This window comes from Petaurus breviceps, unplaced genomic scaffold (genome assembly GCF_028583685.1).
Source record: "Petaurus breviceps papuanus isolate PSGF00001 unplaced genomic scaffold, PetGlider_PUasm1.0 156, whole genome shotgun sequence".
Taxonomy (NCBI): Eukaryota; Metazoa; Chordata; class Mammalia; order Diprotodontia; family Petauridae; genus Petaurus; species Petaurus breviceps.
This window is the reverse complement of record NW_027185720.1, coordinates 7,208,229-7,221,907: the sequence shown is the minus strand read 5'-3', so window position 1 is coordinate 7,221,907 and position 13,679 is coordinate 7,208,229. Positions and strand designations below refer to the sequence as shown.

At 51.6% G+C, this 13,679-nt stretch overlaps 3 protein-coding genes across 7 annotated transcripts in view; all 3 read right to left on the bottom strand.

The window, feature by feature from the left end:
* The window catches only part of NAGA (alpha-N-acetylgalactosaminidase), a 321,568-nt gene that overhangs the window by 101,132 nt on the left and 206,757 nt on the right, over positions 1-13,679 (bottom strand). The window lies entirely within an intron of this gene.
* The window catches only part of NDUFA6 (NADH:ubiquinone oxidoreductase subunit A6), a 303,722-nt gene that overhangs the window by 83,286 nt on the left and 206,757 nt on the right, over positions 1-13,679 (bottom strand). The window lies entirely within an intron of this gene.
* Positions 1-13,679, bottom strand: part of TCF20 (transcription factor 20) — a 143,165-nt gene that overhangs the window by 47,032 nt on the left and 82,454 nt on the right. For all 5 annotated transcript variants that reach the window (XM_069081970.1, XM_069081971.1, XM_069081974.1 and 2 more), the window contains exon 2: positions 3,181-8,916. In XM_069081970.1, coding sequence (XP_068938071.1) covers positions 3,181-8,916 — 5,736 coding nt within the window. The remainder of the gene's footprint in view (positions 1-3,180; positions 8,917-13,679) is intronic.

Here is a 13,679-nt window from a genome sequence, read left to right as displayed (position 1 = left end):
AAGTCCTCGGGGCCCCCCAGGAGTGGCCACCACTGTAGAGTCTGCTCCGCTCCCCAGCAGGCCGGGCCGAGCCCCAAATCTGACTGCACCAACAAGGGCCCGCAGAAAAAGGAATTCAAAAAGGCCTCTTCAGATCACAGGTTCACCGAAGCCAACCATGCTGCTGCCTTCCCTCTGGCACAGAGGGTAAGGCCTGGAGAGGCCCTCTTCTCTTCAGAGTCCTTAGAAGACAGATGGCCTCCCCCAAGAAGTCAGTGAGACAGCCCAGAGCCCCTTATTCTGTGGTTCTGGGCCTGCTGGCTCGACCCCTCACAGCATACTGCTTTATGCTTGAACATCATGCTTGTCAAAACACCTGATAAACACATGGGCAGAAATGGATCTCTAATGAAATTTATGTGGCCCTCTCTTGGATGATCGAATTGAGAACAAGTTCATTAAGTAGATGAAAATACATTGGATGTGCCCACTAACACCTTGCAAGAGAAAACGTAATTCAAAGTGACCTTGACAAATGGTGTCTCCCCAACAAGGTGAGGTTTAGCAGGAACAAGGGAGTGTTTTCATTCAAGAGCCCAGAGATAGAAAGCTGGAAGAGACCTCAGGTTGTGAGCCACTCAGCCCAGCGTCAAGGCATTCTTACTGTGTGCAGAATGCTGAGGGGGAAACTGAGCCACAGAGGCATGAGGGGCACCCACTCCCCACAGACAACAGCAAAAGGCCCAGGCAGCTGGACTGCGTTTTGGAGAATTACAGAAAAGTGAGCTGCGGGTGCACAGCCTTTACTCTCCTGCAGGAATTCTTTTTCTGACTCTAAAGAGTACTTGGAAGGGTTTCTTTTACTTGGTGTTTAAGTTTAAAAGTAAAAAACCAACTGTCCCCACCCCAAAGAGCTAGCTCTGTCCCAGTGGGCCTCTGAGTGAGCCAAGCAGTGGTCTGCCCTTAACCTCCCAAGGAGGCCTGCACTCCTCGGGAGGGGGGGAGTGGGGGCATGCATTCCCCTGCAGGCTGCAAACACCCCCTTACCTGCAAAGATCAGAGGCCTGGTGAAGCAGAGACAGAAGTGAATTTGGAAAAACATGATTCCTTTCCGTCAGTGTTTTTCCTCAAACATCCAAATAAGACCAATTTTCTAGCAAGTGTGTCCTCAATGTAGTGACACTCAGGGCCCCCAGGGGGATCGCTGGGCTTTGGGTTCCTAAAGGCTTCAGTTCTTGTCAGACTGATGGGCCCATATGCAATGCCTCACAACTCAGGGAAGCAGGTACAGGAGAGGCCTCATGATACCCATTTTGCAGATGAAGAACACAGCAAGAAAGCTCATGTGCCTGGGCCATACTCCCCCCAGGAGCAGACTGCCAGGCATAACTCTTTCCTGATCCCAAGCTCACCATTCTTTGCACCATATTCCCCAACTCTCCTGCAAATGAGTGAAATGGGCTGAGTAATCACCTGGGTCAAACATAAAATTTCCTCGATTACTGAAAAAACGTGCAGAAGTCAAGAAATAGAAATGGTCATCCCAATTCTATCTGCCTTAATTAAGGCCTGACTGCACTGTGCCTCAGTTTCTCCCACAGAGAAATTGGGTCACTATTGCCTTTTCTTCCTATTCTCTAGCAATACTCATGCAGACAAAAAGAGTTATGGTGTGAGTGCCGTGAAGGCTTTACAGCAGCTACAGAGGTGCATGGAACAAGGGGAGCAAGAGCCAGGGAGAGAGAGCTGGGCCAAAAGTTCCAAACGAGGCCTAAGACTGGAGCCGAGAGCCCAGGGGCCAGGGCCGGGGTGAGGACCGGGTTTCTTGTGGAGGTCCATGACCCACACACACATCAACTAGCTGTTCCTCTACAGAGCAGGCAGAGGAAAGAATTTATGTCACCTGCAGAGTGACCAGGCTAAAGGCCACCGCACAACTGTCAAGCACAGGACAGACACTCAGCAGAGACCTGGGTCTGCTCAGTTTGGGAAGACCTTCCCAGCTGGAGAAATGAAGTCCTGGTAGGATGGATTCAGTGGGTCCTCAGAGGCCACACCAGGAGCTGGAGCAGCCAGGGACTCATGGGCCAGGACTGGCCCAGCTAAGGGCAGAGAGTCCACATCATGAGAGTTTGGGTCAGAGAAGCAGACACTTCCTCAGTGAAGACCTTCCTGCACCCAAAGAGTCATGCATGCCTGTGTGCGTGTATGAAAACACATACCTCTACATCTACATAAACCTCCTGGGAAAGGCCACAGATCAGAAGTCATTGGCACAGGAACAAGTAACTCTGAGGGAGGAAATAGTTTTGATCAAGGAAGAGTGACACCCACCCAGAACCTCAGAGGCCTATCGACTGAAAAACCAATCAAGCATTTGTAAAGCACCAACTCCATGCCAAGCACTGTGCCAGGCACCAGGAACCCAAAGACAAAAACAGAATGCCTGCTCAAGGAGCTCACTTTCGAACTAGAGAAACAGCACGCAGACAATGTGAGGGGAGTCTGAGCAGAAGGAGGGAGGCAGAGAGCTAGAGACCAAGACGAGCCTTGGGCGGAAGTGCAGGGGAGGAGGGCAGTGTTCCAGGCTCAGGGGGCACAGTGGGCAGGGGCTATTTGAGTGACAAGAACAAATATCCAAGTGACAACTGGTGGGAAAGGGGATGATGTGATACCAAGGCTGATCTTGGCCAGGCAGAATTGGAGGTATCCACGTGACACCCCGGCACTCACGTTCACTAGTGAAGACAGTGTCGTGGCATCAGCTCAGGACAGAGCCCAGGCCACTCAGAGATTGTGGGAGACTGCACTGAGCCAATGAGGTCGCAGAAAATAAAATCATTAAGCGAGCGAAAGTGGGGAGAGGAAATCAAAGATACTTTTTTACACTCAGATGCTTTCAGAAAAACTACAGCAATCAATCACTTCATCTATCAGGCAAAGATGCTGATGGGAAGGGGCATCACTTCACTCAAGCCTGCCAGCACCCTTCCTGAACTCTGGACTCTCCTAGGACACAAAAACAAATTCAACTGGGAAGATAAAGAGCTATCCCCTCCCCCAAGCAAACCTTGGGTCTGGAGGTCTGCAGAATCAGTCAAGCAACACCTTTGACAGAAAATGGAGACAGAGAGAAGAGTGGAGGAGGTGCTGGGCGAGGCCCGAAGGAACAGCCCAGAACCCAGGGGTTCTCCTACTCACCATTTCTCTGGCTATTTCCAAGGCTTCCTGGAGCCCGTAGAGCCTGCCACAGACCAGGTAGATGCCGTTGGCCCAGAGAACACAGCCCTCGTGGACCCAAAGTTCATTACTGTCTAGAGGTAGCTCAGGAATGTGCAGCTCCAGCTCGGGGCCTGCGCTTTCTGATGGGGGCCCTGCGGGCTTCGAGTCCAAAGGAGTCTTTTCACTGCTGCTGCTGCCACCCCCACTGCCCTCCGTGGTGGCCTTTTTACAGGGAAGCCCCCGGGAAAGGGAGCGAGGGGCGCCGCTGCAGTCCTCAGAGCGGTGTCGCCTCTTAAACCTGGGGTGGGCGGCCAGGCTCCGCGGCTCCTTCTGCTCCTTTGGCTGCGGGGGAGGGGGCTGCTGCTGCTGCTGCTCTTCCTCTTCCTCTTCCTCCTCCTCCTCCTCCTCCTCCTCCTCTGTGTCTGTCTTGGAACACCCATTGGAAGCACCTTTGTGCCGTACCTTCACCTTGTTCTGCATTTCTGTGGCTCTCTTAGGAGGTGGATTCTTGGGGAGAGTGGCTGCATAATCTTGAGGGTAAAAGGGGCCAAACAAGTCTCCCATGTTCCGATAGCTGGCCCACTTGCCACAGAGGCAGCAGACCAGGTGCCCCAGGACCGAGGACTCGGTCACCACAGGGCCCTGAAGAACAAAGGAGGATGAGGGGAGCGCCTTGCTCTCAGTGCTGCTGGGTGGGGGGGTCAGTGACCGCTGGCCCTTGCGGCCTTTCACCAGCTTGCTCTGTTCTTCTTCCTCGGCATTGATGATTGTGCAAACTGCCCCGATCTCACACTTGTTCACTACGTGGATGTAGGGGAAGAAGGATTTATTCTTGGCGTCACTTTTATCCAGTGGCTGGGTGGCATACTTTAACTTGATCTCCGGTTCCTGGGGCTCAACAATCGGAACGGCCTGCTTGGTTTTCCGTTTTCTGGGCTGGGCCCCAGGTTTCCTCCTCTCCCTCCTCTGCCTCTGCTTTTTGGGCTTGGGTTCTCCATCCCCAGAACCTTCTGTGGCCTGTGTTGGTGGCGGGGGTGGAGGTGGGGGCTGCTGCTTCTTTTGTTTGTTCACACTTCCGATGGGTCTCCCCTTTTTCTTTCCCGATGGAAAATAGCCTTTTGGAGGGAAACACTCTTGCTTGGGTGAAACAGTTACTGTTTCTCCCTCTTTTTCTTCAGACTTGGTATTTGGCTCAGAAGTTGAGATGCCTGCTGGCGAGATGCTTTGGGAGTCAGGGAAACTTAAAGGTCCACTTCCCGCCAAAGACCCATCTGGTCTTCCTTGGCTACCAATGGGCTTCTGTGAGGCTGGGGGGGCCATGGCCCCAGGGGCATCTTTCCCAACAGTTCCAGGTTCTGGAAGGGTCTCCTTCTTCACTTTGTCCTCCCCACTACTACGCCAGTCTTCAGAGGAGCGAGGGAGAGGGGCTTCACTGTTCAAATCCTGGCTTGCTGGGCCGCCTAGGTCAGACACCGCCACCTCTCCTTTTCTTTTCTCCGCATCAGCCTCATGGGTGGCGGCGCTCCCGCCTTCTTGTGGGCCGCTCTTCAAGGCCAGGATGTCGTCTAGGGTGACTGTGTCTCCTCCAGCTTCTGCGCTGCTGGAGGGGGCACTCCTCCTGATGTTGGGGGAGGTGATCTTCTGAACAATAGCTTCCAGCTTCAGCCCCCGTCCCTTTCGGGGTGGAAGTATTTTGGTCTTGGTTGGGCTTGTGAGGCTAACGGCTGGGCAGCTCCTGTTGTCAGGGCTTGGAAGATCCTTGGAGGACTCTCTTTTAGGGAGAGATCTCACATCCTGGCTATGAGACACGTGGGCATAGGAATTGAATGCTTTATCAGTTCCCTCTTTGGACTGAGGAAGCAATCGCCCCTTATCATCGGTGCTACTGCTCTTCATATCCTGAGACTGCCTTTTACTAGGAATGGGAGAGATGAAGGAGCGAACCCGCCTCCGCATAATTAAAGGGTTTTGGGGTGACTGATCCTCTTGACCTGGGAGTCTCAGCATCACACTACCAGGTTTGGATGACTGCGCAGCCTCAGCTAGCCCGTGTCCATCTGTCTCATGGGGAGGACCGTACCTTTTTTGGTTGGATATTCCTGGGGGGCCACTACTCTTGGCTGGAGAGGTCTGCCGGGAAAGGTCCCAACAAGATTCCTGCTGAAGTTTCTGGCTGCCGTGCTTCAGATCGATGCCCTTGCTCGAAGGAATGCCATCGTTGGCCATTAGGCATCGGCCAGATTCCTGATTCCCAGGATCGTGGTAAGAAGGGGGTGGGCCATACATCATGCCATCCTTGTCATTTTTCAAAGGGCTCCTCACTCTGTCGAGAAACTGCTGCTGCCTGGGGCTCTTCCGTGGTCCCTCCGGTCTGTGCTGAGCTGCAGCAATCACTCCCTGTGCAGAGCTGCTGCCCCAGTCTTTGAAGTCTTCCTGCTGTTGGTACAGCTGCCTTTTGTAATGGAGCTGAGAGTTCAAGCCTGGGTTAGGGTCCCCATAGGCATGAGGTCTTGTATTGGGGTGATAGGTAGAAGACAGGCTTTCAGAGTTTGGGGAGAATGGAGCATGCAAAGAGCTCCTGTTGGCCCTCTCAAATGCCATGTGCGGGTTCATGTGATGAGGATCTCCTCCAGGCCCTCGACTGCGACCAGGAGACATCTTCAGTTTCTCTGCCAGATCATGATACTGAGAAGGCGACCGGCCCCTCATGCCTTCCCTACCTCCCATTCTGCCAGGCACGCGCCTCATCTGGGTGGGTCTGTTGTCCTGCTGGGAGCTGTACTCCGACAAAGAGTCGTGGCCTGCGGATCCAGGACTAGCATTGCTGCGGTAGGATTCGTGCTTGATGCCAGCAGGATGGCAATGGTCACCAGATTTCTTGCTGTTGAGGCTGGTTTGGGATTTGGACTGTTCAAAATCTTCCTCTTTTATCTGCCCACTCTGGGATTTCAGTTTTGTTTCCATGGACACCAAACCACCTGGAAGGATGACTGACTGGCTTAAACCTGGATTGAGCCGTTCGTTCCTCCCCATCCTGGCCTCGGCACCCATGTGTCCCAAGGTGTGGGCCCCTGGGTCCCGGACCAGTTGCCGTAATGGTGATATGTCACAGATCACTGACCTCCTTTCTGAAAGGCCTCCCCCAGGCTCGTGAGCAGATGACGGAGATTCCATTTCAAACTTTCTGGGGATGGGATACTCGGCCAGATTGATCTGTTTCATATCAGGGGCAGAGCTGCTTGATTTCCTCTCCCAAGGGCCCCAGTGGGGGTTTTCCAGGAGAGACCCTATGCTTTTATTTAGGAGGCCTCTGCTGGCTAACTCATTTGTCTGGCTAATCAAGACATTGGGCCTCATGGTCCCTTCAAGGCCTCCAGTCATGCCCTGATGGTCCTGGGCATTCCTGGAATACCTCCTATCAGGGTGGTGGTGGTAACCCTGAAGGACTTCTTGCAGGAGACTGGGGAATTTTTCATTTCGACCCTTTCGTTCACCATGGCCGGTGAAATCCCCTTTGTCTTGTCCCGAAGGATACTGAGGAAAGCCACTAGCATTTCTCTGCATGGCAGACCCCAAGCTGTCTTTGTAACTATACCGCAGGCTTCCAGGAGACTTGCTAGGTTCTGTTCTGTTGGTGAAACCTGAGCCAAGAGAATGGCTGGTCTGGCCATTTCCTTCTCCATTGTGGTTGGTGCTGCCATCTGTGCTCTTGGTGCCTTTGCTCCCTCCCTGGGGCTCTGGCTGGGGCAGTGGTCCATGGCCAGTGTCCTTTGCCCCACTGGTACTTGGCGGTGCTTGGGTGACAGCAGAATCTTCATCCTGGGAGCCTTTCTCCTGGCCACCTGTCTTTTCTCCTCTCCCTGACATAGCTTCCCGGGAGACAATCACCCCTATTGCCTTCTCATTTACTTTTGGGTTGGTGTCTGTTGATAACAAAGCTTCTTTATCATCTGGTGAGGTGGCATCATCCCTCACTGTGGGGCTGGCACTGAGCTTCGGGGGATCATTCTGGGAAGCCTGTGGGGGCGAAGGGTTGGCTTTTTCTGAGGGGCCGCCCTTGTAGGTTGTATCTGAGCTAGTGCTCTGACCACTTAGTTGCCTCACCCTCTCCCCAGGATCCTCTGAACTGCTAGAACAGCCTCCGTCCAAAGACTCAGCCATTGGGGACTTCAGCTGCTCCTCAGGCTGAGAAGAGCCTTCTGAGTTGGTACAGCTGTCGGCTTTCTTGGAAGACGATGAAGACCTCTTGGAATTCTTCTTCTGGGGGGCCAGGGCATCAGAGAGTAGCATGTGCTGAACTGTATTGGGCAGGTTGGCCACCTGGGTGCTCAGGGCACTCAGACTGCTCAGCCCAGGGTCTGTGAGTCGCTTCTCGGGCATCCCTTCCACCCCAAAGCCTTTGAAGCCTGCAGTATGAGAGTTAGGACTGGGCATCATGGAGGGAGTGGGGCTAAGCTGAGGCATCATTTGCAGAATTCGGTTTCTAGAGCCCATGGTCATATTGGCCTGCCCACACTGGAGGTTCTCACCACTCTGCATGAGGGGAGAAGGGGTGGAGCTGCAGCTCGGAGACTGAACCACGGAGGCAGCAGGAGATGGGTTAGAGATGGGGCTGAAGTTCTGGTGGAATTGCATGGGCGACCGCACTGGAACTTCAGGCTGGTTGTACTGGCCCACCTGGCTCTGCATGGAGAGTTTGGGGGCCGTGTTTCCATAGGGCATTGCATGCTGGGGTGCAGAGTGCTGCTGCTGGCCTCCCTGGGGAAGCTTTGACTGCTCAAAGTTCTTCATAGAGGGAGCCTGGTAATTATAGTTCGATTGTGTCCCATAAGCCTGGGCCCCAGAGCCCACACCATGCCCTTCATACTGGGAGCCAGCATTCACGCTGTAGCTGCTGTCATAGTTCTGTCCAGACTGGCTGAAGCGCTGAGGGGAAGGGAAGGAGGAGGAGGAGGCAGCCGCAGAGGTCTGGTAGTGTTGGCCGAACTGACCCACCCGGAGCTGGTAGCCAGCACTGGAGGAGGGCAGGGCGGATGGCCGCTGCATGGGCTGGAGGTGGGAGGAGCTGGAGGCCGGCTGGGCTGCTGCCTGGGGCAGGGGCTGATGAGACTGATAAAGCTGCTGCCTCAGCTGCTGTACTTGCTGCTGCTGCTGGCTGGAGGCCTGCTGCTGATACTGAGCACTCCCTGGAGAGAAAGGGCCGCTGTAGTCCTGTTGATAATGAGACACCCCTCCAAGGGCCGAATGTTGGGTCTGAAACTGGCCCGTGTGGCCTTCACCCCCGTACTGGCTCCCAAAGCTGCTGCCTTGGGGTGGTCCATAGCTCTGCACTGGCCCTGAGGGCCTACGCTGGGGGGCCTGCTGGTTGCCCGAAGTCACAGGGTCTTTGTTGGCAGCCATATAGTAAAATTCCCCAGCTTCTTTCCTGAAGCCCTGGTAGCTCTGATGGCCAGAGCCCTCACCAGCCATCGCTGCTGCTGCCGCTCCACGGCGCCCACCGCCTCCGCTGCCGCCCCCACCGCTGCCACCCCCTCCCCCACCTCCTCCCCCTGCAAAGTTCTGGAACATCTGGGCCTGCTGCCGGGGGCTGAACTCTTCGAGCCGGGATGAAGTGTGCACCTCCTGGGGGTAGCTCTGCTGGTTTCCGTGGTAACTGCTTTGCTCCCGAAAGGACTGCATACTGCTCAGCAGCGGAGCAGCAGGCCAAGAGCCCTCCTGGAAGGGAAAGAACAGAAAAAGAAAAGTCAGAGAAAAGTACCAAAAGCAGTCAAATCTCAACTAAAGGGATTACGGATAACTGAAACTCACAGAGAAACTCAAAACCCTTGTAATAAAATGTCTAGTCAGCTAACAAATGGACTGATTTGAGTTTTACCTCATTCAACTTCTCTGTCCAGTATCTTCTGGAAAAGCTAACCAGCAAAGGGGTGTGCGTGTGAAATACATATATATGGGATAGTACTGTCCATGAAAAGATTTAAAAGAATGTTAGGCTAGGAAAGACCCTGAGTGAGCACAGCATCTCTCCTAAAGGTCCCTACCATCTCTGCCCTCCCTCTCCTCAGACCCTCCTCCATCCAAAGACAAGCAAATTCCTTCCTGCGCAAACCTGCCCAGCAATCCCAAGTTCCTCCTTCACTGCTGTGAAAAAAGGAAATACAAGAAGACAAACTGAGGGCAGAGGCCCCAAAGGTGCAAGGCACCTGCATCTTCTATGTCACCTTCTGGAGATGACTTTAATTGACACCACTGTGTAATGGTCATACCAATTTAATCAGGACTGTATAGAGAAGCTCCTCGGTCTCCTTTTCCATTCAATCCCCAAGCCTCTTGCCCGAAAAAGCTGCTTTCAGATATCTCTGAAATGAATAAATCTCCCCACATGCTTCATATTCCTGTAAAGCACTTAGGTCAGATTAAATAATTCCCAAGGCCTAGACTTTCCCTAGCTGGGGAGCTCTGCCCATCAAGCCTGAGAGTGTTGTTGGGGCGCCTGCCCAAGGTCATAAAATTAGGCTGTAGCAAGAGTGAAGCGTGTGAATATGGGTCCCAGGTCTCTCTGCCTCCAAAACCACACAGCCTCATATTCCCAACATGGAGAAGCTATGTGACTCCAAAGGAGGGCATTTCTGAATGGCTCTTCTACAAATGTCCCTCCCCACACTTTTTGACTAGAGAAGTTGGACAATCTTCTGTTACGCTGAAAATAAGTTTGACTTTCTACTTCCAAAAGCTACCCGTAACAATTCTCAAACACAAATCTCCTAAGAGCTAGAACCAAGATCGCCTCTTTTGAAACAATTCACCTTTCCTTCTATTTAAAAGGATTTCCACAAGACCTTACTGCCTGAAGTTGGAAGGGGTCAGAGCCGGGCACAAAAGTCTATGTTCATTCATTCCCACTGTTCTAATCTGAGTTCAGAATTAATCTGGTTTTCCTAATAGCACTCAGAACGTGTCTTGGCAATGTTCAAGTCGAGTGAACTCGTGAACACTAACACAGCCTTACAAGCAGGGAGCAAGGTCTTTGGAAGTAAGAGCATGCTCTTGTCCTGCTGCAGCCTGCTCTCTTGATGCACACCTGCCACACTCGTCTTCTAAAGGCTGCCTTTCTCTCAAAAACCGATTTATTCTTAACTGATTTCAGGTATAGGGAAGTCTGTCTGGCTCAAAGTTTCAGCAGGCTTCAGGAAAATTAAAGGAAAAAATGGCAAAGAAAACCAATGGAAACAAAGGTCTTTGGATAGTGAACAACAATTTAAAACATAATCTCTGCAGATAAAGCCAACTCAGGCCCCCCAGCTACTCTCATACTGGCTGGGGCCTAGGCGTCAAAGTGATTTGCTTTCAGCCCAGATCTGGCCCTGTCATTCCCTCTGCTCAACAGATTCCAGGGATTAGTTACTGTTTCTAGGAGAAAATGGTCATTGCCTGTTTAGCTTCTATGGCCCTTCTCATCCTGATCCCAGGCCAGCTTTCCTGCCTTGCTGTCTATATCAACTCTGGTATGGGCCTCTGTTCCATCCTTCCCATCTCTGTGGTCCCTCCTCAGTGAGTCACAGGAACTCTCTGCTTTCAGATAACTGCTCAAGCATCCCTGCCAGCACCCTAAGCTCCTCAGCTGCTGGTGCCCTCTCCTTCCCCAACTACCTGGTAGGTAACTAGACCTTGTATTATGGGAAATGTTCCTGGTATATACTTAGATATGTACTTGGCTGCCGTGTTAGAATGGAAGCTCTCAGAGGGTAGGGATTATTTCATTCTCTGTAAATGTAACCTTTCTGTTTTTTATTCCTTTGACAAATGAAATTAAGTTTTCTGTGCATGCGTCTCTTCTAAGGCACTCAGCTTTCCCAGACAGGCAAGCGGCTGATTTAGTCATGAAAAGGCTAGACCAGAGGATCTGGAAGCCCATACACATACTGTCCCAGTTTACAAGATCAAAGTTCACCAGAAAAGAGGGACCCAGTTTTTGCATGTTCCCATTCATGGATTGCCCCCCCCCACCCCTCCATTAGTGGTAGGAAAAGAAGAGGGCCCTGGGCCCTCCTCAGAAGGTATGAAGATGAAAACACCACAAGACTACAGAGAGGAGATACATCACACACGTTTCCAGTGAACACGATAGCCAGTTAGAACTCTCCTTCACCCTTGTTCTAAGTCATCTCAAGAGGAAAGCGAGCATTTCTCCTCCTAAATCCCAACTGGCATACATACTTTCAAGTTAAATGCCTATTTTGAATCTGATGCTCACCTTCTAAAGCTACAATTCCAGTCTAAGAAACTCATTGGAGACAGCAAGAACAAGAACTCTGAAGACTGTCTCTGGTCACAGCGATCTCCTGTGGTGACTGCAGCAGGGTGACGGGGGAGTGGGAGCAGATGGGCTGGGGGGGGCGGGGCAGAGGGAGACCCCCAATGGCCAGACCTGGCCAACAGGGGCTTCATTTTGCTTGATCACACTTGTTTATTACAAGGGAAGGCTTCTAGCCAAAGCAGCAGGGGACAGACAAGTAGCGATGGTGATGAAGGAAAAAAAGGGGGAAAGGCCCAAACAAGAACAAAGCAATCCAAGTCCACGGAAGGAAACAGAAGGAAGTGAGGAGTGGTCATGGATTAGCAGAACAGCTCTGCCACTGCTGTGTTAAATCTAACATATTCAAAACACGCCGAACCCCAAGAGCCTGTGTTTCATGTTGGTGAAATGTTCATATTTGTTGGTGTTGGTTAAATAAAGAATAAAAAGGAAAATGTACTTAAAAAAAAAGATTCTGAAGAACAGATAATATAACATACCTACTCCCTCAAGGCAGAGTGGTGGAGACTAAAATATAATACACTGTAAGATGATTTTACTAAAGTGCTTTTCTTTAGGGTTAGAGTTAACTAACCCTTACCCTAAGAGGGGGTTCAACATGTGGCACGGAGTTGGGAAATAACTGACCTATAAAGATAAAAGGCGTCACCATTATTGTAAAAAGGCCTTCAGAATGAGGAAAATGAGATGGATGAAAAGGGTTAAACAAGTGACCAGGTTCCCTCTCTAAAAGAACATGAAAAATAACCTGGGAGGTCCAAAGCTGAAGTAATTACGTTGCAGAAACAAGTCTGGCGGGAGCTCTCCTAAGGGCCCCTTCCCAACTGCCCTCCTGCAATGATCCAGGTTAGACACCCCAGCCAGTCTCCCCCCCCCCCCCCAGCGAAGGCCACAGCTGGTTTCCTTCCTCTGATGCAGGCCTCAGATTCACCCCTCCATTGCCACTGCATCTGGACTAGTTTATCCAGTGATTCACACTAACATTTACCTCCAATAAGAGTTAGAACCTTTTTCATCAATACTCTGGGACATGGGGCAAGAATGCACTATGAGCCCTTAGAATGGCTGAGTCGACCAGATCCAATGGCCTCACGTCTGGATTACTGCAAAATCCTGCTACCGGTCTCCTTCCCACCAATTCTCACCTCCCTCTCCCCTTTCAATAATCCCATACAAGAATGTCTGATTCACCTTCCCCAAACCTACTTTCACCCTCCTCCTCTCCTCCTGAGTCCAAGCTCCTCTGTCCCTTCCAAATTCACCATGAAACCCATTCTGATGGAGGCAGCCTTGGTGACGCTCTGTCCCCAAGCTGTCTCAGCCTTGGTCTGTCTGTGTTAATAAGACATCACCACACAGGTCTAGGCTTATTTCTTTATGTGACCTGAAAAAATGTCTGTTGCCTCTCAGAGAGGTCTAACTCAGAGAGGTTAACTGTTACCTCTACCTTTCAATTCAGAGGGCTTGGAGACCAGTTAGCCTCAGCCCCTCACTTGACAACTAGGAGGAAACCCAGAAGGAATTACTCACTCTCTCAGAGGGATGGCAGAGGGACTGAAGGCCCCTGGCAGAGAAGTTCATGGCTTCTGCTCCCAAACTAAGCAAACCCCTCCCCACCCCCCACTCCCATGTCAACTATAAAGGGCAATAAGTGTCTATTTCCTCTCCTTTTTTCTTTGCAGCCCTTTCAAGGAAAGGTCCTTTGCCATTTTTTTCAATCCCCAAAAGCACAAATTGGAATCTAAAAATACAAGGCTACCTTTGATACCCAAGGTTTGACAGATATCCAGCTAGATATCCAAAAGGGCCTTAACAGGAGAAAGCCAAGGCTCCTTCTCCATTAGAGTTGAAATGTCTCTAACCCAAGGAAGTGGGCAGGGGTAACCCCACCTCTATCCTAACTAGGCAGATGGCCCAGCTGACCCTGCCACCAGGCCCTCACCTTCTACTTCTGGGCCTATTCTGTTCACCTCCCACAGCCAATCACCAGCTGGAGACAGGCCTTTTATCTCAAAGCTGTCTCTCATTCATCCTCCTTTCTGTCCACAGGCCAGCTGGGTCAAGCCCTCAATCAGTGTCCTGGGCCTATCAAAGTGACCCTGTCCACCTCCAATCCATTCCCCCCTTTAACCATCCCCTATGGGCCAGTTTAATTTTTCTC